The sequence below is a fragment of the Formica exsecta genome, unplaced genomic scaffold (genome assembly GCF_003651465.1).
Source record: "Formica exsecta isolate Colony F162 unplaced genomic scaffold, ASM365146v1 scaffold21, whole genome shotgun sequence".
Taxonomy (NCBI): Eukaryota; Metazoa; Arthropoda; class Insecta; order Hymenoptera; family Formicidae; genus Formica; species Formica exsecta.
The window spans coordinates 2,516,644-2,537,637 of NW_021849398.1; the positions used below are offsets into that span (position 1 = coordinate 2,516,644).

At 36.2% G+C, this 20,994-nt stretch overlaps 5 protein-coding genes across 9 annotated transcripts; 2 read left to right on the top strand and 3 right to left on the bottom strand.

Annotated features, from left to right (window-relative positions):
- Positions 1-6: 6 nt before the first annotated feature.
- On the top strand, positions 7-5,279 carry LOC115235039. 2 transcript variants are annotated; one of them, XM_029806528.1, is made up of 5 exons: positions 7-1,011; positions 1,236-1,466; positions 1,551-1,828; positions 1,925-2,228; positions 2,320-5,279. In XM_029806528.1, the coding sequence occupies exons 2-5, from the start codon at positions 1,463-1,465 to the stop codon at positions 4,116-4,118; spliced, it is 2,385 nt and encodes a 794-aa protein (XP_029662388.1). In that variant the 5' UTR covers positions 7-1,011; positions 1,236-1,462; the 3' UTR covers positions 4,119-5,279. The 2 variants fall into 2 exon arrangements, with proteins under 2 accessions (XP_029662388.1, XP_029662389.1); XM_029806529.1 differs by having other exon boundaries at positions 7-774.
- Positions 5,280-5,466: 187 nt separating this feature from the next.
- LOC115235041 (cytochrome c oxidase subunit 6b-3-like) lies at positions 5,467-6,398 on the top strand. 2 transcript variants are annotated; one of them, XM_029806539.1, is made up of 2 exons: positions 5,467-5,643; positions 6,040-6,398. In XM_029806539.1, exons 1-2 carry the CDS (start codon positions 5,498-5,500, stop codon positions 6,272-6,274), a joined length of 381 nt encoding a protein of 126 aa, XP_029662399.1. In that variant the 5' UTR covers positions 5,467-5,497; the 3' UTR covers positions 6,275-6,398. The 2 variants fall into 2 exon arrangements, with proteins under 2 accessions (XP_029662399.1, XP_029662398.1); XM_029806538.1 differs by lacking the exon at positions 5,467-5,643 and adding an exon at positions 5,734-5,953.
- A 132-nt stretch (positions 6,399-6,530) lies between these two features.
- LOC115235038 lies at positions 6,531-15,349 on the bottom strand. 3 transcript variants are annotated; one of them, XM_029806527.1, is made up of 8 exons: positions 15,150-15,349; positions 14,548-14,894; positions 10,387-14,048; positions 9,122-10,218; positions 8,748-9,026; positions 7,703-8,398; positions 7,439-7,586; positions 6,531-7,026 (listed from the first exon to the last, which is right to left on the bottom strand). In XM_029806527.1, exons 2-7 carry the CDS (start codon positions 14,774-14,776, stop codon positions 7,487-7,489), a joined length of 6,063 nt encoding a protein of 2,020 aa, XP_029662387.1. In that variant the 5' UTR covers positions 14,777-14,894; positions 15,150-15,349; the 3' UTR covers positions 6,531-7,026; positions 7,439-7,486. The 3 variants fall into 3 exon arrangements, with proteins under 3 accessions (XP_029662387.1, XP_029662386.1, XP_029662385.1); XM_029806526.1 differs by having other exon boundaries at positions 7,444-7,586; positions 14,548-15,349; XM_029806525.1 differs by having other exon boundaries at positions 14,548-15,349.
- A 2,070-nt stretch (positions 15,350-17,419) lies between these two features.
- Positions 17,420-18,403, bottom strand: LOC115234845 (soma ferritin-like). The gene is made up of 3 exons (XM_029806191.1): positions 18,272-18,403; positions 17,955-18,158; positions 17,420-17,760 (listed from the first exon to the last, which is right to left on the bottom strand). The coding sequence occupies exons 1-3, from the start codon at positions 18,401-18,403 to the stop codon at positions 17,476-17,478; spliced, it is 621 nt and encodes a 206-aa protein (XP_029662051.1). The 3' UTR covers positions 17,420-17,475.
- An 829-nt stretch (positions 18,404-19,232) lies between these two features.
- LOC115234863 (mediator of RNA polymerase II transcription subunit 21) lies at positions 19,233-20,677 on the bottom strand. The gene is made up of 3 exons (XM_029806222.1): positions 20,308-20,677; positions 20,110-20,221; positions 19,233-20,048 (listed from the first exon to the last, which is right to left on the bottom strand). The coding sequence occupies exons 1-3, from the start codon at positions 20,347-20,349 to the stop codon at positions 19,672-19,674; spliced, it is 531 nt and encodes a 176-aa protein (XP_029662082.1). The 5' UTR covers positions 20,350-20,677; the 3' UTR covers positions 19,233-19,671.
- Positions 20,678-20,994: the final 317 nt, after the last annotated feature.

The window sequence follows — 20,994 nt, forward strand, 5'->3', positions numbered from 1 at the left end:
TCTTTCCCTCTTCTTACCTTTTCTTCGCGCTCGTTCGGATGACACGAGGGAAGAAGCGTGTCTAGAGATAAGCTAAGCGCGCTCGCGCTGCTTATCCACTCGGTCAACCGATGGCTTGATTAATGTCTCGGCTGTCGCTCGGCGACACAGCCTCGCGCGCATCGCAGCTACGACATCGATCAATCGCGCACGTCGATTCCAGCAAGTGGTAGCGAACGTTCCACAACGAGTCCCCATGTATTACCTCCGACGTCGTCATTGTCGCGCGATGAACCCGACGACGACGACGACGTCGTCGTCGTTGTTGTGTTGTTATCGTGATCCGACCGTTGACCACCGTTGACTCTCCCGTTCATCAGGCGCGTCGTTTCCGCCTCTCGACGCACTTTTAAATTCGAGAACACGCACGAAAAATATACTGTAACCTGATCATTATGTACTCTGTTCAAATTGACAGCATTTTTTCTGACAATATTTTACACATAAAAAATTTTTTTTTTTTTTTTAAATCTTATAAATATAAAAAATTATGAGAAGTGTTACGAAGCGTTTGTAGCGCCAAATCGACCGTGTTCTATGACTGTTTTAATTGACCAATCAGAATAAAGAAATCTTTGTCGTGATTCACGATATAGATAGGCTCGTCTATGTATTTTATATGTCTATGCAGCATACTTATCTTGCGCGTGCGCACTTCGTTTTGACCGAATGCTCATCAAAGGCAAAGGGGCCGACAAGGGACAAGGTGCAGTTGCAGCTAATGCTGGTGAAAAAGTTAGTAGTATTATCTCTTGTAATAAAAAAGATACTTAAGTGTTTATACAGACATAAAAAATACGTGACTCGAACTTGCAAAGTTGAAGTCGTATATATTTTTCGATTGTTCTTGTTTTTATGCATATATTCTGTTACATCATTGAAGGCCAGATATAAAGCGTCGATACTTTTCTAATAAGTTTCAAAGAAAGGCTCCAAAAAATAAGATAGTTCTCGGCGTCAGTTATGTTGTTGGTAAATGTTTAGCTTGACCCATTTTATTTAAATTTTGATTAAAATAAATTTGTGTGTGTGACTTAATTGTCAAAAGTCACTATTGCAAGATTCAAGCTATATTTTGTATATCTTATAATCAAACGCAGATGACTGACATATCTATAAATTGATGAAGTAATCGACACATCTTTGCAGACTGCAATGCACCTGAGTGTTATAAATAACTTTTCGTTATGTTGCAGAAATTCCTGGTATACTGGTGATTTTTACTGTGTTGACTATTGAGTATGTTTATGTATGAAGAAAGTATGCTTGATTTTTTCAAGAATTAAAAATCCTCTTTTAATATACTTTAATTGTTGAGTCACAAAATGGCATTATAATTTAGAATATGCCATTGTGTAAATACATTGATCAAAGTATATGAAGAGATTATAGCTGACCCATTTGTTTTTTCTTTTCCAATAATATGGGTGAGTATAACTGACACAATGTAACCTTTGATAATTTAGTAGTTGAGAACAATACTGAAATTATTCTTTGACACAATTGCTTAGTGATGGCAGGAAACGAAAATGCGCCAAGTGCCTTGGCAGATGACGCATTATCCGCAAGACTACAATGGCTACGTCAGCGTCGAGAGGCCTTACAAGAGAAGCTTGCTCAAAAAAATAGTGAATTGAAAAACTTGTGCGTGGAAGAGGCAGAGATAACGGGAGTTTTACCTCCAGAAATACCTCTGGAGCCTGGAGAAAGTCCTCCAATTTTTCATAGGAAAGGCGTTACATTAATATATCCACAAAAATCAGTTAATGTACTGAAGACAGTCGATGTTGTAAGATTTTTTTTTTTTTAAAACTGATATATATAACTTTTTTTTATAATGATCGATAAATATGTTATATTGGTTATCGTTTTTGTTCATCCATAGGAAGAGTCAGAATTGGAATTGGAGAGGCAGGTACAACTCGGAATTGTGGAAACTGCATTGAGTATTATTAATGATTCTACAGAGAGCAAGGCTACACGACGTAAGCATAGACTTGCTTATCAGCAAAGTCAGCGACGGTTACAAGAGTTAGAGACAGAATTGAACTTTATAAGGCAGAGCCGTGGAAAAACCCATCGATCGGCGCAATTACCGATCCATACGGGAAATTATAATACGCAACCGCATTCGCACGTTAACGTAAAACACAGGACGAAGAAACCACGACCACCATTAGATAGTACAGGTATTTTTCAAACCACTAATTACATTTTTAAATAATGTTATAACGAATAATGTGACACTTTTAATGTGTGACACATAATCGTATATAATAGGAAACGAAGTAACTACTCCAAAATTTGCTGGAAGAGGTATACTCCATGAACCTGGTATCAGTCTGAGTCCATTAGGATCTGAAGACAAATGTATTCTAGACAAACCCAATACGTATTCCGGACTCGGTTACGAGGAGCAGTCGAATGTACCGAACATCTGCAATCATCATCACCATCACAGTGGTACTTATCCCGGTGCGAGCCCTGTCGATCATCCAAACATTAAGATCGTCGAGTATGATCACAACGATAATCACAACATCTATATTTTGCCGGATCAATACCGCGCTCGTACATATTCTCACGGAAGCGGTGGGTCCAGGGGCCACTATCCGGACACTGAGAGAACTTATCGACCTTACGTGCCGAATACCTATACCGAGGATGAGCGTCAAATGCGCTATCGGCAATTCCAGCATTTGCAACAGAAGCAACAGCAATTACAGGAGAGTCACAGGCCGCAATATACAGGTTCCATCGAATACAAGCACTTGGATAACGCGGATATCGTACGGAGAACGAGCCAAGGAATTTACGAGAAAGATTTTCGCGCGTCATATTATACGCCTATCACTGACTACCAGATTTATTACAAAAATAGTACGCAATCTCAGCCTTTATTGAGGCGAGACCGCGACTCATCTTCATCTGGTGGTAAGAATGTCCCGCGACACACTGCAATCAGCAGTGCGTCAATCGAAACGCAACTGCTATCTGGTTACTGGGTGCGTCACAACGACGACATTCACTGGGTGAGCATTGACGAGTCCGATAGATTCGGCAGTCTGGACCGCAGGCGGCGAAATCACAACAGCTGTGGTGCAAATTCGGACGTACAATCACGTTATCGCACGGTCGCCGTGACGGGCGTCAAAGGCTCACCCACTAGCAGCAACATCATCGCGTCGTCCCATCAGCACCACTCTGTTCATCTGTTGCCATTGGCCGAACAACAAATGCCGTTGGTGAACAATAACCACAACAAAATGCTGCTACGTACGCAATCTTTGGGAAGTGTGGAGACGTGGCAATCGAATTATTCTCACGATTCGCACGACGGCAAAGACGCGCCGACCGCGGAATATGCTAATAATAATAATAATAATCGTAAGAGTCGTCAGAAGGAATGGTACGAAACATCCGTGGATTCAGGAGCGAGTGCGGGCTTGGATCGCAATTTGATTGCTCCCCATAAGAATACGCTTGCTTATCAATCGAGTCCTCCGCCAGTTCGTATCAAGACAGTCATTAACGAAAACAAGAGGGACAATCAAACGAGCAGTGGGCCGCTGCCTACTATGAGTCCAGTAAATCGTCACAAGAGAGACAAGTCCGAGGAGTGCCGGCAACACGCAGTACAATCGCACGCTCGTTACGATCAGTCTGCAACGAGACCGAAGGTGCTGGAGATACCGGCCGAATCGAAACCGTCTTTGGACGTTTGTGATGATGCGATACGACCGCCATTGGGTTCACCGCAGAACTGCACGGTTGTGCAACCGGGAAAATATCAGCCATACAGAGAAGTGACGAAGCCCTTCGAGATGTCGGACTTCTACAAGTATTCGACGAAATTTCGCAAAAGGAACGAAGCTGCTACGCAATCTCAAGCCGGAAACGATTCTCCTCTCCAGGAGAACCGTCCCACGGAAATTGGTTCCAGTGATTTGTCCAGAAATTCCAATACCTACAACTTCGCACAAAACATCGATAACATTACCGCCAGTCCAGTACAAAGAAGACTCTATCAGCCTGTGCAGCGCATGACTTGCCAACCTTATCTTTCATCGTTGAGATAATTGCACAAGATATAGAACTCATTTATACTGTTACTGCTATTAGTTCTCACACACACGCACACAAAATTTAATCGAAGAAAGGCTGGTCCTATCGACAAATATTTCTTCTTTGGTCAATGCACTGACATATGACATATCATACATATATAATAAAAAAATTTATAATAATTTGGTAAATATCGATATTGCCATTTTTTTTAACTGCAATTGATTATGTTGCATTGATGATAATAAAAATTATGTCGATTAATTGACTAATATTGGGACCTAAATAGTGCCTTTTAATAATCGAAATTTCAAGTGGATAAGAAATAATATTATAAAATATATTCTCAATATTAAATTATATATATATATTTTTTTTTCTATAAACAATATAAATGGGATGAAATTTTTGGAAAAAGATTTTGTGTCGCGAAAGATTACTATTAACAAGTTATTACTATTGGTTGTTAGATACAGCTCTTTCTATATAAGCGCGTTTATTATATTATTAGGCGAAAGAGTCTATAAATTTGTTACATGCAGACTTCGTATTCTTAGGGTTTTATGGACTCTATCGATAATCTGTCTCTTATGATTGAACATAAAATGTGTAATATGATTTTTTATAGTTTGAAAGAAATGATAATATTCCCAACAGTTCTATATAAAAGAATCATAAAAGCGGATATATGTGCGTTTAGTCTTAGAACAACGACAATACATACAATTTATATATGAATCACGTATAAATTGTTCATATGTTATATATGCCTATATATTATATTTTATCGCTTGGCGTATAATATTAAAAAAAATAACATACATCTCTCTCGCTAGATTTTGTTTACCACAGTGTGTTCGCTGGAAATAATTTTATATCTAATTAAGTATAAACTTAATTCTCGCATTGAACACGTTAATTACGTGTTAGCGTTTATTATCGCGATTGTAATAATATTACAGTTATCTTTTTGGTAAAGCGTTATATATATATATAATATATATTACTGTATAATGCATAGTTATATTTAAAGCGATATAGATTTACTTAATTCACATGTTGAAAAAACTCCAATCACAGATATAGAAAATAACAAACGGATATAGCCTTATATATTAGCTGTGATTAATTATATGTTGTGTATTGTGTATGCTATTTTTATGAAATCTTTTTATAATGCTTTATACATCAATTTTTCACATGTCAATAAAAAATGCTGATTTAATTATATTTATTAAGATATATATAATTTTACGAAGATTTAAACAATTGAAAAATAACAAAAGGAAATCTAAAAATGACAGGAGCACTCGACGATTTAAAAAAAAATGTTTTAAAATATGTAATAGAATTGTCAACATCATAATATATTATTACATTATTTAAACAGGAAATGGAAGAGAAAATGGATAATCCATTAAAAAAGAAAATAACTATTGTCGTGGATGAGGATGATCCTTGCCTCAAAGGAAAAGAAAAAATAGAGGAAGAATTCCAGGCATTTCCAGATTTTCGATATAATCCTGGCAACGACCCAAGGTATATACATAATTATACAAGACACATTAATAATTAATTCAGGATCTGGGTGTATATCGTGCGTTCTTAATGACAGGAGCACTCGACGATTTAAAAAAAATGTTTTAAAATATGTAATAGAATTGTCAACATCATAATATATTATTACATTATTTAAACAGGAAATGGAAGAGAAAATGGATAATCCATTAAAAAAGAAAATAACTATTGTCGTGGATGAGGATGATCCTTGCCTCAAAGGAAAAGAAAAAATAGAGGAAGAATTCCAGGCATTTCCAGATTTTCGATATAATCCTGGCAACGACCCAAGGTATATACATAATTATACAAGACACATTAATAATTAATTCAGGATCTGGGTGTATATCGTGCGTTCTTAATCAAGTTTTTAATCAGATTTCAACAGCAAAATCAAACGCAACGATGCTTCGTAATGTATACTGATTTTTACCGGTGCGAGCATATCTTAGGCGAAGGTTCCAAAGCATGTACGTGGTTTAAGGATGTTTTTACATCTATTTGTCCAAACGGCTGGGTGCAGCATTGGGATGAACTTAGACTTACAGGCCGATTACCTTGGCACAAATACAGAACACAAGGTGCTTTCCCCGGTAATAAATATGGCGAATAAAGATCTCTTTTGAAAGATTTTGAATAAAAATAAAAAATATTGTAATGTTTGAGAAATGGAATAAACGATGAAGACAATTATTAAAATAATTACTCCATTATTAATTCTAATTATTAAGAATTTTATCTTTTGATACAATTATACAAGAATTATAATCAAAGTAATAATTATACTTTAGTAATTATACTTTAGAGGAAACTTATATATACAAAAGAAGTAGGAAAATATGTAATTATAAATAAATTTACACTCTAGATAAGAAAAAATATTCAACTTTTATTATACAGATACAAGATTAGTTATTATGAGGTAACTTATATATCAAAGTACGAAGTAAGAGTAACTGGTGCAATTGTTCAATGATGATCTGCAATTGCTGAAATGGGTCTTCTTTTTCAAATATTATTTCTTCTTAGTATTGTAAACAGACTCTTCTTCTGTCTTTACCGCACTGATTACTCTTGTAGTTTATAACACTTTTTTTTCTTATAATTTTAAAAAATATACACTTGTAAAAATTCTCTGAATTTTCAACAGAATACAGTTGCGCTGCTTCATAGTAGCACAATGAAAAAAAGTCTTACGCATAAAATATAAGTTTTTTTTATAAAATGGTAATTTTTTAGGATTGTATGCACTAGAGTCTGCCATGGATGAAGAGAACTTACCGATCTTCAGGTGCTGCCTCTGCTTAACTAATGTAATCTCATCTACATCGTTATTTATATCTCCCTGATAATAATTGATGATACCTGTAAATGCGAAAGCAAAGACATTTGTTTGAAGGAGACGATTAAAGCTACTTTTCATTACGAGTATTGCTATTCTATCACAATAAAATATACAATAAAAATATAAGAAAAATTCGCATTGTAATAGAACCTTTTGCAACCTGCATATTTGACGCGTTTCAAAACGCTATAATATTTTTCACGATTCTTACTTAGCGTTATACACGCGGCTTACTATATTTCTAATTATATAAATATATAAAATGCATATTGGATATAATTTGCGATTAAAGAAAACACAGGATAGCCACGGAACTAAATTCCCGAAATTATAATATTTTCAAATTCGAACATCTTTGATACTTTCGACGAGCTGTTAATTTAAATGTACAATTCGCATATTGACACATTGACGTTGAGAAATTAGAACCACCTTACGTATATCATGATGAAAAAGTGCATTCAGTAGTAATGCATTATTTCAGGTTTGATTCCTCGATTGATGAATATATTGGCAATCTTCGTCCCTGCAAATGCCCATCATTTCATACGGACACAAGATTCCGTGGGGGTTTGTGTTCCTGGTAAGAAGAGTAACAGAAACCACACAAAATTGTCATGATTTTTAGCACAATTTATACAGAAAATTAACAATATAATATTGTGACAATCTTTACATCTAAAGAGAAAGACCCACCTTGGTATTTTTAAATGCGATAATATCGATTCATAAGGCGCAATCGTCATCGTCGTTGTCGTCGTTGTCGTCGTTGTTTCTGTCGTCTTCGTCGTTGACATCGATAACGGCGGTGATGGTAACATTTTCTTATTATTTTGTTCACTATCTTGACATAAAAAAGGATCTGTCGATGACGATCCTAGTTCTGAAGATGTAATAGGATCATGTGTGCTACAGCTTCTTTGTCTATGTTTCTTATTTTGTTCTACAGGAGTACTTTGGTACAGCTTTGGTTCAGAAGCATCTTGATTAGGAGGCGTAACTTGGTCGTCGTTATGAAGCTCTGACGCATTTGTTGACGTTTCTTTTCTCTTCGCAGGTGTTAATTGATTTAAAAACGTTTGCGAAAGATTTAATGTAAAAGAGGATTCTGATGTGGATAAATTTCCACCGTCACTATATTGCTTCAAGTGACAAGTGTCGTTTTTTGATCCAGCTACATCAGTTGCATCATTCACTGGCTGTTCTTGCAATGATAGGTCTTCTTCGACGCGTGTGTCCTTAGATGATTCTGAGATTTGGCGCAACAAATTAGAATTTGAATTTTCAGAGGCATCATTAAACTGGATCCGTTTCTTTTTAGTAAATTGACGGGTGTGATTAGCAACTTCCTTAAGTTTATCACTCAAAAGTTGACCTCCTGCCTCTGGTAATCTAAAAGAACAATCCTTTCATAATCGGAATAAAACATAAAAAAAAACATAAGTTTATTATTTCTTTGTTTGCATATATAATGTAAGATAATTTAATATATGATATATAAGTATATAATATATATCTACATATAAAAATCATACATATAAAAGAACTATAAATTTGATGTAAAAGAGAAAATGTATAAATAGATATCTTTTGTGTATCAAACAAAAAAGCAAAACAGGGATGCTTTTCATTATTTATATTTATAAATATAAAGCTGTAGATACACGAAATGCCTCGCTGCTGCGCGTGACATTACCATGTTTCTTGATATGCCATGTTTGTAATTTGTATACTTGCGTACTTGTAAATTTTCCCCATGAGCCGGTTACCTAAAGTCGAACAAATTCTCGATAATTTAAAACATTCGCGCCGTCCAGCATTAATCTTTTGGCGCGCGGTCGAAACCTTTGGCCCCATACTATTAACGCGATCCCGCTGCAATTGTAATCTTTCCTCGGCCATCTTCAATTGCTCCTTAAGTTTCCTCACTTCACTGGCCAGACTACTCTGCAATTCCTTCTCCATGTCCCACTGACGAAGATTCCCTGACATTTCTGCCAAATGATCTAAGACCGTATACCTACACATCACACATATACAATTTAAAGTTTTATCACGTTGCTATTATTATTACTTATTTTCTGTGTATATGTTTAAATTTAAGTGTATAATTACCGTCTCGCAACTAATTTATGCTCGGTATCTCTCAAATATCGCTCTTGCTCTGTTTTTGGAAGATTTATTAAAGAATCCAATTCCTCTTTAACATCTTTTTTAAGCGCATCCCAAACGTCATCTGTATTACCTTTATTGTCCACATTTTCAGAATCAGATTTATGGAAAGCATTATTACTATTATTTTCTGAAGATAGCGACATTGAAGTATTACAATTAATTTCTCGTCTTTCTGCCTCATATTGGGAAAGCGACATTGTAGCCTCCATCATGATATCTTCATGTTCTGGCTTGCTCGTGTTGGCGGCGAAGTCCGAAAGCTTTACAGTAGACGCGTTGGAAAACACGCTAGTGTTGTTACTATTTTCATTGTTTCTTTGTCTTTCCTCTAAAATCTCTATACTAACATCATTTCCGACTGGTTTCTCGCTTTGATTGACGTTTGTCGTATCGTGTCGCAAAGCTGGTCTATCGTTTATAGTAACGACTCGCCCGCTTATATCTGATTTTAACAAAACTTGGACATACTTGCGGTTTATTTCTTCTTTAGTTAAAGCTCTCAGAGCAGGTCTATTATTCTGTGGTTTATCATTCGCGGATTGCTTTTCGCACGAATTCTCAACCGTTCTACTTTCCACTGCCGTGTGATTCGGCGCAATCTCATTAGTAATACGAATGCTGAGATTATTCGGTATCGTTTTCTTAATTCCTTTAGCTGATGAATGCGCAGAATTAGTATGCTTATCAACATTCAATGAGAGATTACTGTTTGCAGGCGTATGAAATACATTTGATATTAATGAATTTCTTGCCGCATTGATATCTTTCTTTTTGCTCTCCCCTGAAGATTGTTGAGAATTTTTTTCCGATTCTGTTGATTTATCTGAATTCTGTTTAATGGGCATACTTTTCTTTTCAGAGGATGATAGAGATTTTATTAGCGAACTCGCTGTATTAGTATTTAATAATTTATTATTGCTACCGCCATTATTATTATCTGCTACCTTTCTTTGTAGTTTCAGCTTCTCGCGCTCTAAGATTTCTTGCTTCAAACGACGATATTCCTCTTGTTGCGATGCAGGAAGATGCCTCACAGCCTGCAACAAAATAGAAAAGCCTACAGAACAAAGTAGGTAAGTTTCTGCAAACAGTTCGTCTTTTAATAATAAAAATAGTATATCTAAATAATTTTTTTTTTCGAATAAATACAAGAATTATTCTCGCCGATGTAAATTAATCAAATGTAATATAAAAGGTCGCCTTACCAATGGCGTATGCATATTAGATGAACCCTTAGTCACTAGTGGCGCGTCTCGTGTCGTCACAGGTTTGGTCACGATTGCCACAGCGGATTGTTCCTGTTCCTTTCTCATGTCGCGCAGAAATTTGTGCAAACTCTGCTCGAAGTCAGCACTAATATCCTGTGTTTGTTGCTTTTCTATAGTGGGAACGAGAACGGAGTCCCTACGCTTCTCACCGTCGGACTCGCTGTCCGTGTCGGATCCTAAGCTTATCACAAATCGCTGAGTGTCGGACACGTGCAACGACGTCTTGGACGGATTAGCGTTAGACCACACGTTCTCGTTAGACTTTGTCGTATTGTTATCGAGCTTTCGCAGATTTAATCTCCTCTGCACTATCATATTTTGATACTTTTTGGCATTGTTCACCACCTTTGTACTCGCAGGGATAACCGATTTTTTCATCATTTTCTTCGGCGGACCTTTAACTGCGTCCACGCTGTTGATTTTTTTCTTGTTGCCGCTCGCGAGTAATGAGCTAGATACGCGATTAATCTTTTTTTCCTGAGTTACCAATGAACTCAATCTTGTTGATAACGGAACATTACTGTTCACTGTTGCCTGCGTTGAGTTAATTGCTGCGATTGATATGGTGTCTGTTAATGTTTGCTGTATAGATGTTTGAGTGTTTGTTGTAGTACAATTTGTAGTAATTGAAATTGCTGAAGAGTTACTATTAATGTCTATTAACTTGGTTCGTTTCAAAGAGGCTAATAAAATGGCTCGCAGTTCATTTTCATCCTCGTCGACACTTTGTCTCCTGTTACCAACGTCCTTGGATGCTTTGTTGGATGCATCAGAATCAAGATTGTCGGATGCGGAATTTATTGACAAACGAGATTCGATATTTCTCTCTTGTGAATGTTCAGTGGGAGCTGATAACGTAGGACTAAGATCACTCTTCTCAGCATCTTTATTTTCTACTGTAATATTACTGCAACTAATTGATTCTTGGGTATCAATGGCATTTTGTAATTTCGATTCTTCATTCTCCATTAAACTCTCCTGTGCCTTATTGTCATTATTACTTTCACTTAGATCAGATTCAGTAATTTGTCGTTCTATGGTAGACGAAAATTTAATATTTACATCTTTATTTACATCATCATCCGAGTTGTTCCGTTTCTTGGCGAGTAATTGTATGCAGCCGAAACTCTTGGACCGATCTTTCTTAATGCGTTTTCGTCTTTTACGCGCCAAAACGACGTCATCATTCACAGTTACTGTATGCACCGTGTTAGCAGTAGCGGAATGTTCGATTACTTCGCAACTATCTTTAGAGGGTCCTCCTCCTTGAGTCTCCGATGCGTTGTTTTCCGAATTCTCGTTCGTAAGATTATCGAATGCAACGGACGCCGTTAAAATGGGCGCAGATTTCTTCGCAACTCGCAATTTTATAGGTTTAAAGTTGCTGCCGTTCTTCGCGCTCTGTACATTCGTAGTAACGATCACCGGTTGCATCTCGGCACTCTTGAAGCTCGGCTCCGGAATATGCGTCTCGCATTTTTTCGTTATTGGCAACGGTTGCTGAAGTCGTTTATTCGATCTTAATATAGGCGCGGGAACCAACGTTTTGTTGATTAAGGTAGGTATCTTATTCGCATCTTTGGTAATGTCCGGCACACCCTGCATGTATAGGGGTTCCTGCAACGTTTCTCGCTCGACAGCTTGGCATGACGCCGCCTCTTTCGAAATATAATCTGTAGTCGGCAAATTTCTGTCAATAACAAGAGAACTCAATGAATCCTTCTTCGTCTCTGGAAGATCATCGATCGTTATCACCGATTCGTTCGACACTGGCTCGGCATACATAGTCGGAGAAATCGTTGTAAGAGGACATTCGGAAATCTTTCGCGCTTCGTAAGTGCACTTGTTCTCTCTAAACGTTGAATCTACATTCGCCAATAGAATATCGTCAGTAGATTGCTCTATAATTTGCTGTGGTTTCGGCGAAGTGGAAGGAATCGGAAGAAGACTGGTTAGAACTGGAATCGGGCGCGCATCGGCCACTTGTGTCGATGCAACGCCCGTCGAAGAATCGACTTGGCAGCAAATACCATCTATCAAGTCGCACACGACATCATCGCTCTGACAGTCCCTGAGGTGGTCGGATAATTCTTCCGGTTCATCATTGAAATCCGAACCGAGGAAGATATCGGTACACTGCTGTGACGGCGAGTATGCATAGTATTGCGATGCTTCATAAGTGTGAGACGTTAAATAAGCGTTATCGTAACACGACGCGACGTCAGTGATCAGCAACGGCATGCCTTCGACCCGCTTTGCGTCATTGAAGATCGGAGACTTGTTATTCGTCTCGTTTACGTTGATGAACGACACATCGGACGGCTCGATGCCAAGTAACGATGTATCGATAGGCACGTGCGTGGTGATCTTATCGGTCGGTGAATATGGCAACTCTGCCTCCTTCTCGCCTTCGATGTCTGTGTCTAGCTCCATGTCCTCGATGTGATTGCTGTCATATAACGGTGTGCATGGCGGTGACGCGAACTTCAGTAGCTCATCGCCGGGCACGGGTATATCATCGAGGAAACTCTGATTAAACGGACTCTCACTGCGAGAGGGCTTTTTGTTCGTTCTGATGCCACGTCGAACCCGGTTCTGATGTTTCTTCATGACCGCCGAACGAAGCGCGATCATGCGCAGCTGCAACGCCTCTTCGTCCTGATCGTCATTCTTCGCAGCGGGGTTCTTCTCCAGTTCCACATCCATCGATCCATGATCAGACGATCTATTAGACTTTTTCTGTTTTGTCTCCAATGCCTTTTGTCGAAGCAATGCCAAATCTTCCTCGTCATCGGCATCGTTAACAATGTCGGGTTCAGCATTCGTTTTCTCCTTAAAACACATCGCATTGTCATTGCTATCAGGATGTTTCTTTAACATGTTTGACAGTTTCTCTTTCAGCGACGGTTGATGTTCTTTAGTCCGATCGACACTTGATTCCGACTGCTTTACTTTCTTCAATAATTTCGTCACATTGCCGTGTCTGTTGGCGTAAGAACGAGTGGACGGCGGCGAATTTAGTCTCGACGGCCTTCTTGCGGTTCTGACGGGTTCTGAACGATGCGGCGAGCTCCGTTTCGGCGAACGATGGGGCGAGCTCCGTTTCGGCGAACGATGCGGCGAGATTCGTTTCGGTGATCTGACTCTTCGCGGAGATCTTCTCAGCATCGGCGATCTGATATGATTTAACGGAGATCGAGATGACCGAATGGGTGATCGAGTTTTTACGGGTGACCTGTGTCTTCGAATTGGTGATCTCGAAATCACTCTCGATCTGCCACTTCTGCGAACCGGACTTAATTCTCTGTAATGTGTTTTTTTCAGCGTACCAAACTCTGTTATAGGCAAATCGACGGAGGCCGGAGAAATTAAATCATCGATGGTAATAATGTCGTAGTCTCTTTTCTTTCTCTTTTTCTTTTTTATTCTGGTTTTTGATCGATTAGATGTGTCCGTGAGACCGACAATCTCCATATCGCTATCGCTCGAAATAGGTACTAGGTCGTCATTCTTCTCTTGTAAAGTTGACGCTATATGTTTTGCTGTTGCACATCCCGCTTCTCTGACATGATGACGGTTTTCCTTTCCTTTGACTGGATCTTATAAAATAAGATTAACTTCTACTTGATTACAACAATAAATCAATATATTGATAGCAATATATTTAATTATTCTATTCAAATTTATATTTCTATCTTATATCTATTGAGAAACACATGTCTTTTGTTATATTTTTCGAGTCATAATAAGATTTTTTTGAGTGTTTTAATTTATAATAATTTTTAAGAAATTCCTTATAGATGTATCCAATTTTATTGTAAGTTAATAATGTTCGCATAAGAACAAAATTAGACTACTGCAACAATAATCAAAGGAAATTACTTAAAACGTACAAGGACTTTACAACTGTCGTTGTTCCTTTACTATTTTACATATGTATCTAGAAAATTTAAACAATCTGGAAAATATACACAAATATTTATCTCAAAGTATTTATCTCTTTTAAATAACATTTATTTTAATATCCAAAAAAAGAATTTTATATCTTAAATATAACTAGTGTATCTCGAACAAAAGATATGATCTAGCAAATTTTACCTCTCCTGCTCTTAGAATGACACATCATGGTGCACCAGGGAGCGCATTCGCCCCATGATTTGCAATCCGGACACGATCGTGTCCTGTTGATGACATAGTTGCAGGTCAAATGGCCTATCCCACCCTCCTCGGATGAACTCACATCCTCCAACGAGATCTCACCCTCCTCTTTCTCGTCGTCGAGGATGTCGATCGTCTCCATGCAGCCGCTCGACAGATCGCTCGCCATTATTTAAAACTTACCCACGGCGGTTATGTTTTCGATCTTAAACCAAGTGATTCCAATAATCTGTCGCGGCACGTGACTCACTTCTTGAGTCTAGGCTTGAGGTTAGTTATGCGAAGCACTATATCGAGAACAAAGAATGGGATAATCTGTGTGTCCCGATAGATAAAGATATTCACAGTGGCAGAAGAAAATCACGGGTATTTCTATTTGACCTTCGCAGGAATCTCGTATCGCGCAAAAAAGAAATTGATTTTACGTATAGAGGAAAACGAAACGTCTGACATTCCGGGAGAATGCGGATTAAATAAACGCTGAAACACGATTAATTATCGTGCATTGTCAGCATTAAGGAATCGCAACCTTGATTAAATACCTTAACCCCGCTCAACCCCGCTGTCGACCGTCAAACTGATCGACGATGTTCGTACATCTGACAATGGCGGCCATCTTGCACACTAACATCTTGTTATATATATATGCATAAGAGAGTAATACATGCAAATATTATGGGTCTGTTTTTAAATAGCTGAACTGGCTGCACCAGTTTAGAATTTATCTTTTTCTCTCCACATTGGAAGGAGAAAGATAAGCTCTGAACTAGTGCAACCAATTCAGCTATAAAAAACAGACCTAACATCTATCATACGAATCCTGTCAAACGTGCTGATTGGTGGTCGGATAGAGAATTCCTAAGATTTCAAAAATTTCTTGCAATAGCAGTCAATCAATACATCTGACAAAACTTGTATGTAAAATAAAGGTCATTGAACGTGAAAAAATTTTAGTCGTAACCGTAAGGTCGTAAGCAAATCAACCAATCAGTTAAACATTTTTATTACGTTTTTGGAATGCTTGATTGTGATTGGTCGATTTGCTTACGGTCTTACGATTACGAATAAAACTTTTTCACGTGCAATGACCTTAATGGGTGCATTAAGGCCGGTATTCATAGTCCGTTCTTATATCCAAGATCGTCTTAAGTGTGGTCTTGGGTCGTCTTAAGATCCCAGTCAACCAATGAAATGGCCGCATAGTATCTTAAGATCGTACTTAAGACGATCTTGAATATAAGAACGGACTATGAATACCGGCCTAAATGTATTTTTATGTACATATACTTCGCGTCGCTTGATATATATATACCCAGTAAGCAATTTGATAACAAATTGTTGCCAAATTGGCATCAAATTCGCTCAAAACTTGGTAACAAATCCAGTGCCATCTGTGTCCGCATTAAGCTTGTGTTTTGGTGACAAAGCTTGCTAACATAACCTGACAGCAAATTGACGGCAAAAACCGAGCAAAGCTTGACATAATTTGACGTCAAATTGGTGGCAAAAATCGAGCAAGATCTGCGCAAGACAATCTGACAGCAGATTGTCAGCAAAAACCGAACAAATTCTACAGCTTTTGGCCATTCATATATAATAGTATATTTAAATGGATTTAAAGTCTCAACCATAAGTAACAAAATGATGATAAGTTTTGGTCATAAAATGACCATTAGATAATTAGACATCCTAAGTTAGGTCTCATAAGACCCAAAATATATCACATCTACGGGAGACCATTTTTTGACGTTCTTTTGATGGCAAAAATAAGACAAATTACAGTATTGTTATATAAAATCATATATTAATGTTTTAAAACGTATAAGTAAATTTAAATAATTTAATTTACAAAATTAAAGATCTTTTTGGACAGAAATTGTTCGAATAAGTGAAAATCGAACAATTATCTGTCCGATTTGCCAAAAATCAGTTCAATATCTGAATTTCCTGTATAAGAATTGTGTCAAAAATTGAACTGATAGAAATATATATATTACCCATACAGCACAGAAATTGCAGCAACATTGCAACAATATTGCAACATTGTAGCAACATTGCGGCAATGTTGCAATGTTGCTGCAATGTTCTGTGCTGTATGGGTATAATATTATTAGCATTTTGCAGGCTTTATATACACTCATGACAAGAATTTGAATACGGGTATAGATAATGGATAACGCGCCGCATAGCGATAAGCGACTGAACTATTTTATAATACTTTGTAATAAACTGCAGATTCTGTTCGGTTTTTGCTGCCAATTTGCCATCAGATTGCGCACTCCAGATCTTGCTCAGTTTTTGCTGACAATCTGATGTCAGTCATGTCAGCAAGCTTTGCTCGGTTTCTGCCGCCAATTTGCTGTCTAGCTATGTTAGCAAGCTTTGCTTGGTTCTTGCCGGCAATCTGCCAGCTTAATCGGTAATAACAACTCTTGCACCAAATTTGTAGCCTTTTTGCTGACAATAATTTGTAGCAAGCACTTGGCAATATCTGTCAGAACAGACGTGGCTGACTGGGAATATTCCGAACTCTTCTTCTTTTATGGCTGGTTGGGCATTAGTCGCCCATACACCATTGTTTCTTATGGATTTGAAAAAATATAAGCAAAAATCCTCTTAGGAGAGGAGAAAGTCCAAAAAAAGGTCCAAACAAAGGACATACGCAGCACGCTAAAACACGTCCGAACCCGACAAGTTGTCAGTCGGAACTCTATGGCTAGAACAGACGTGGCTGACTGGGTATATATATATATATATATACCGGTAAATTTGAAATGTATTCATTATTAATTATTCAATATCCATTATATTAAATATGCGAAAATGTGGTATAATTCTGCGAAAATTCGAAAAAGGACGAATAAGTAGCTACTCGTCGTGTTTTTTTCGTTGAAATTTACTTTTCAAAACATTGTAATCTGGCTGGACGTAACTATCGAGTAAATCCTTATCGAACATGAATCGCGCCAATGCTTGATCTCCGATACCAGACAGCACAGTCACTAATCTTCCCATTTCGTTCACGCTCTTCATTTGATCTTCCATAAAACCGGTGATGATGAAATCACTCGCATTTAAATCAGTATGCTTCTCCGCTACAGCGTTTACCGCGACCAATTTTTTACTGACTTGAATTTCTAATTGCAATGCCATCTGTAAAAAAATTTATATACAGAGAAACATTAATCAGCTAAAATATGTTTATAATGCAATTATATTGATTCTTGAATCTAAATTATTGACCGCAAAGATTTATCATTGAAATATTCATTAATATTTACATAATGGGAGTGTATATTTCATATTTTTTGCTTAATTATAGAAACTGTTTTAAATTGTAAATTTACTTTGAACGCGTGCAACGGACATTTCCAATCTTGATCATCTGGCGGGGACACGGCGCATAAATGCACCTTTCCGCCACGCATCTTTACATAATCTAAAAATTTCAGGGCATGTTCGTGTTCCTCGCGATGCATCTGCATGAAGAATGACTCGCAACCCGGTAAAGCGACGTCCACGCGACCGAAATATGCAGCCTGTATAATAAGAAATAAAGATAACGCAATTATTAGTTATTGTTAATATATTACAGAGGCTATCTATTTTATATTTAAAATAGACATTTATATTTAAAAATAAAAAAATTACACTGTTTGCATACCATAGATAGGTAGGAATAAAATGCTTTCAATTCAACGTTTATCTGTTCATTAAACGCGGCTTCGGTTTCATCGTGAAAATCAAAATTGCTTCTCTTGCCGCTTGGCCACTTCGTTGGTTTATCGATGCACATTTCTGTTCGATTATGATCGCCACATTCCAATCTTTTCCACGTTGAACTTGACAATTTTTGTGAACTAATAAAAAGACATCATAAAATAATCGAAATATATTTTATAGAAAAATGCAGAGAATATAAAAAAAAGATAACAAAATATTGTACAATCAAAACTCTCATATCTTTAAACTCAATGAAAGAATAAAGTTCTATATTTGTGAAAAATTTATTCTATTTTGTATTTTTATATAAGTAAATATATTTTATTCTACTTGTAAAATTTTGATTGATCAATGCAATTACTTAATGTAACCTAATCGTTGAGTTTGGAGACAGTATGCGTCGTTAGATTTAAAAAGTTTATAATAGAATCTACAAATCAATCCTCGGAACATTTTTTTTAAAGATACAATTTTTTCAATTATATAACTTCTATTTATTCGGATTAATTTAACCTGTTTATAATGGCCACGATATAATAAAGTGTTATTAATAAATAAATCGATTAATAAATAAACTTGAAGGCCCACAATACTGAATTAAGCGTTTAGACAATTGCTTAAAAAATAAATAAAATTAACAATCAAGAAAAAGAGAGAGAATGCACGTAAGAACGGAATTATTAATTATATTGCATGTATTAAAAAAGAAATTGTGCACATATATTAGAATTATTAAACTATATTACATATAATAAAGTCTGGTATCTGAGGAAGTAAATGTATGAGTTCAAAAATTGAAATTTTTAAAATTCTCAAAGATTCTTAAAGATGGTGTATATCATAATCCTCCTAAAAGAATATGATTAGAAATAAGGTAACAAATCAAAACACAAAGCATCTCAATCCAAAGAATTCCAATTTTTTATTTCGTTTACATTATTCACATAATTGATATACATTGTAAGATACTAGAATCTGAGCTCTAAACATATGCACATATGGACTGATATATCCTAAAACAGCTCAATAAAACTCAATAACAGCTATATTAAAGCTATTATTTTCTCTGGATGAAATTGTTTTTTAATTTTATAATATAGTTTGTGTAAAAAAATTTTATTTTTGTTTTTTAAAACTTATTATGTCGCCATCAAATTTATATTCTCACTATAAGCAATTATACCAAAATACAGGAATATTATGAAATTGTAAACTATTGTTCCATTTATTGTCTCAATCAATATTATAATGGAAAAAAAAAAAACGAACTAGTACCGATTTGATTATTTATATATTGCAAAAATGTTTCACTATAAATAATTACAATAAATCATAAATATGTCATTGATTTATTGAATTAGGTGAAGGATCCGATAGTTGATGTGTGTTATTTGAAGGCACGGAATTTATAGACGTTTCTTGTTTTATATTACAATTGTTAAGATTCATGTTAATCACGGTGGTAGACGAGGGATTTTGCATATCTAATTGACTTTGCGCTATATCCTGCAGAGCAGCTTGGATTCGCTGAAGGAGTGCTTCTCCTTGTCTCACTACTTCTTCCAATTGCTCACCAGCCTGTTGATTCTCTTGTTCAAGTCTACTAAGACTGGCTACTTGCAGTTCCTGAGATGATTCTTCACTTGGCAAACTCTCTATTAATGTATCTATATCTTTAGCACATCTCGCAATGAGATTCGCAAATAAAGCAGCATAATCTAAAACAAATAAACCATGTATGTTTAATACCAATGTTCTAATATGAGAACTAATTATTACCTTCTTGAGGCTGATGTGGTTGTGGAGTACCAATGCGATCAAAACCAGGAAATTTGCTAGGTGTAGAATACTGTTGTAAAATACCAACGCTGTTGCAAAAGTGTTCCGCTTGCTAAAACAACAAACATTAACATGTATCCGATAAAATTAGATTCTGAGAAAATAAACGACCAAACAAAAATATAAAATTTGCATTACCTGGTTTATAGTATCTTGTAACTGTGTCAGACGATCTGCCATAATGCCAAATTATTAACTCACAATTTATTTATATATCGTTTCATGTTCACAATGATCAATAAATGAAAGTTTAATTGTTATTAATAAACACTACATATTTCGACACATTTTTTCAAAAATGTATTGTTGAACTATCACTTCACTTTAATCTTTTAGACACGTTTTTGTAATGTATGAAAACCTTGTTCATACTGATTTACCAATGTTTATCAGACGAGTAATTCAGAGTTCAGAGACGAAAATCTCAGAAAATTGCAGGAAACCATAACCTACACTTTCGCATGCAATAGCGTATACACCCCCTCCCTGTAGATCCTTAAACCAATATTACATGAATTCGAATGTTGAGAGATTGGATTGGTCGTTTGACGAAAAATATTTGTTTTTCGGAAATAAGTTTTTCAAAATCGGATTCTCATTTCATATCAATTTTATAGAATGGGTTGTATATATAATACCTTATATACGATAAAATACGAACATATATAAACATTTTGTTATAATTATATATGTACAGAATACACATAAAATATATACATATAATTTATAATGGCATTTATGATTGCACACTAAACACAAATGTTGTTCTATTCCTTTTTTAATACATATTTATCATTTAACGTTCACAGTGGCGGATAATAAATA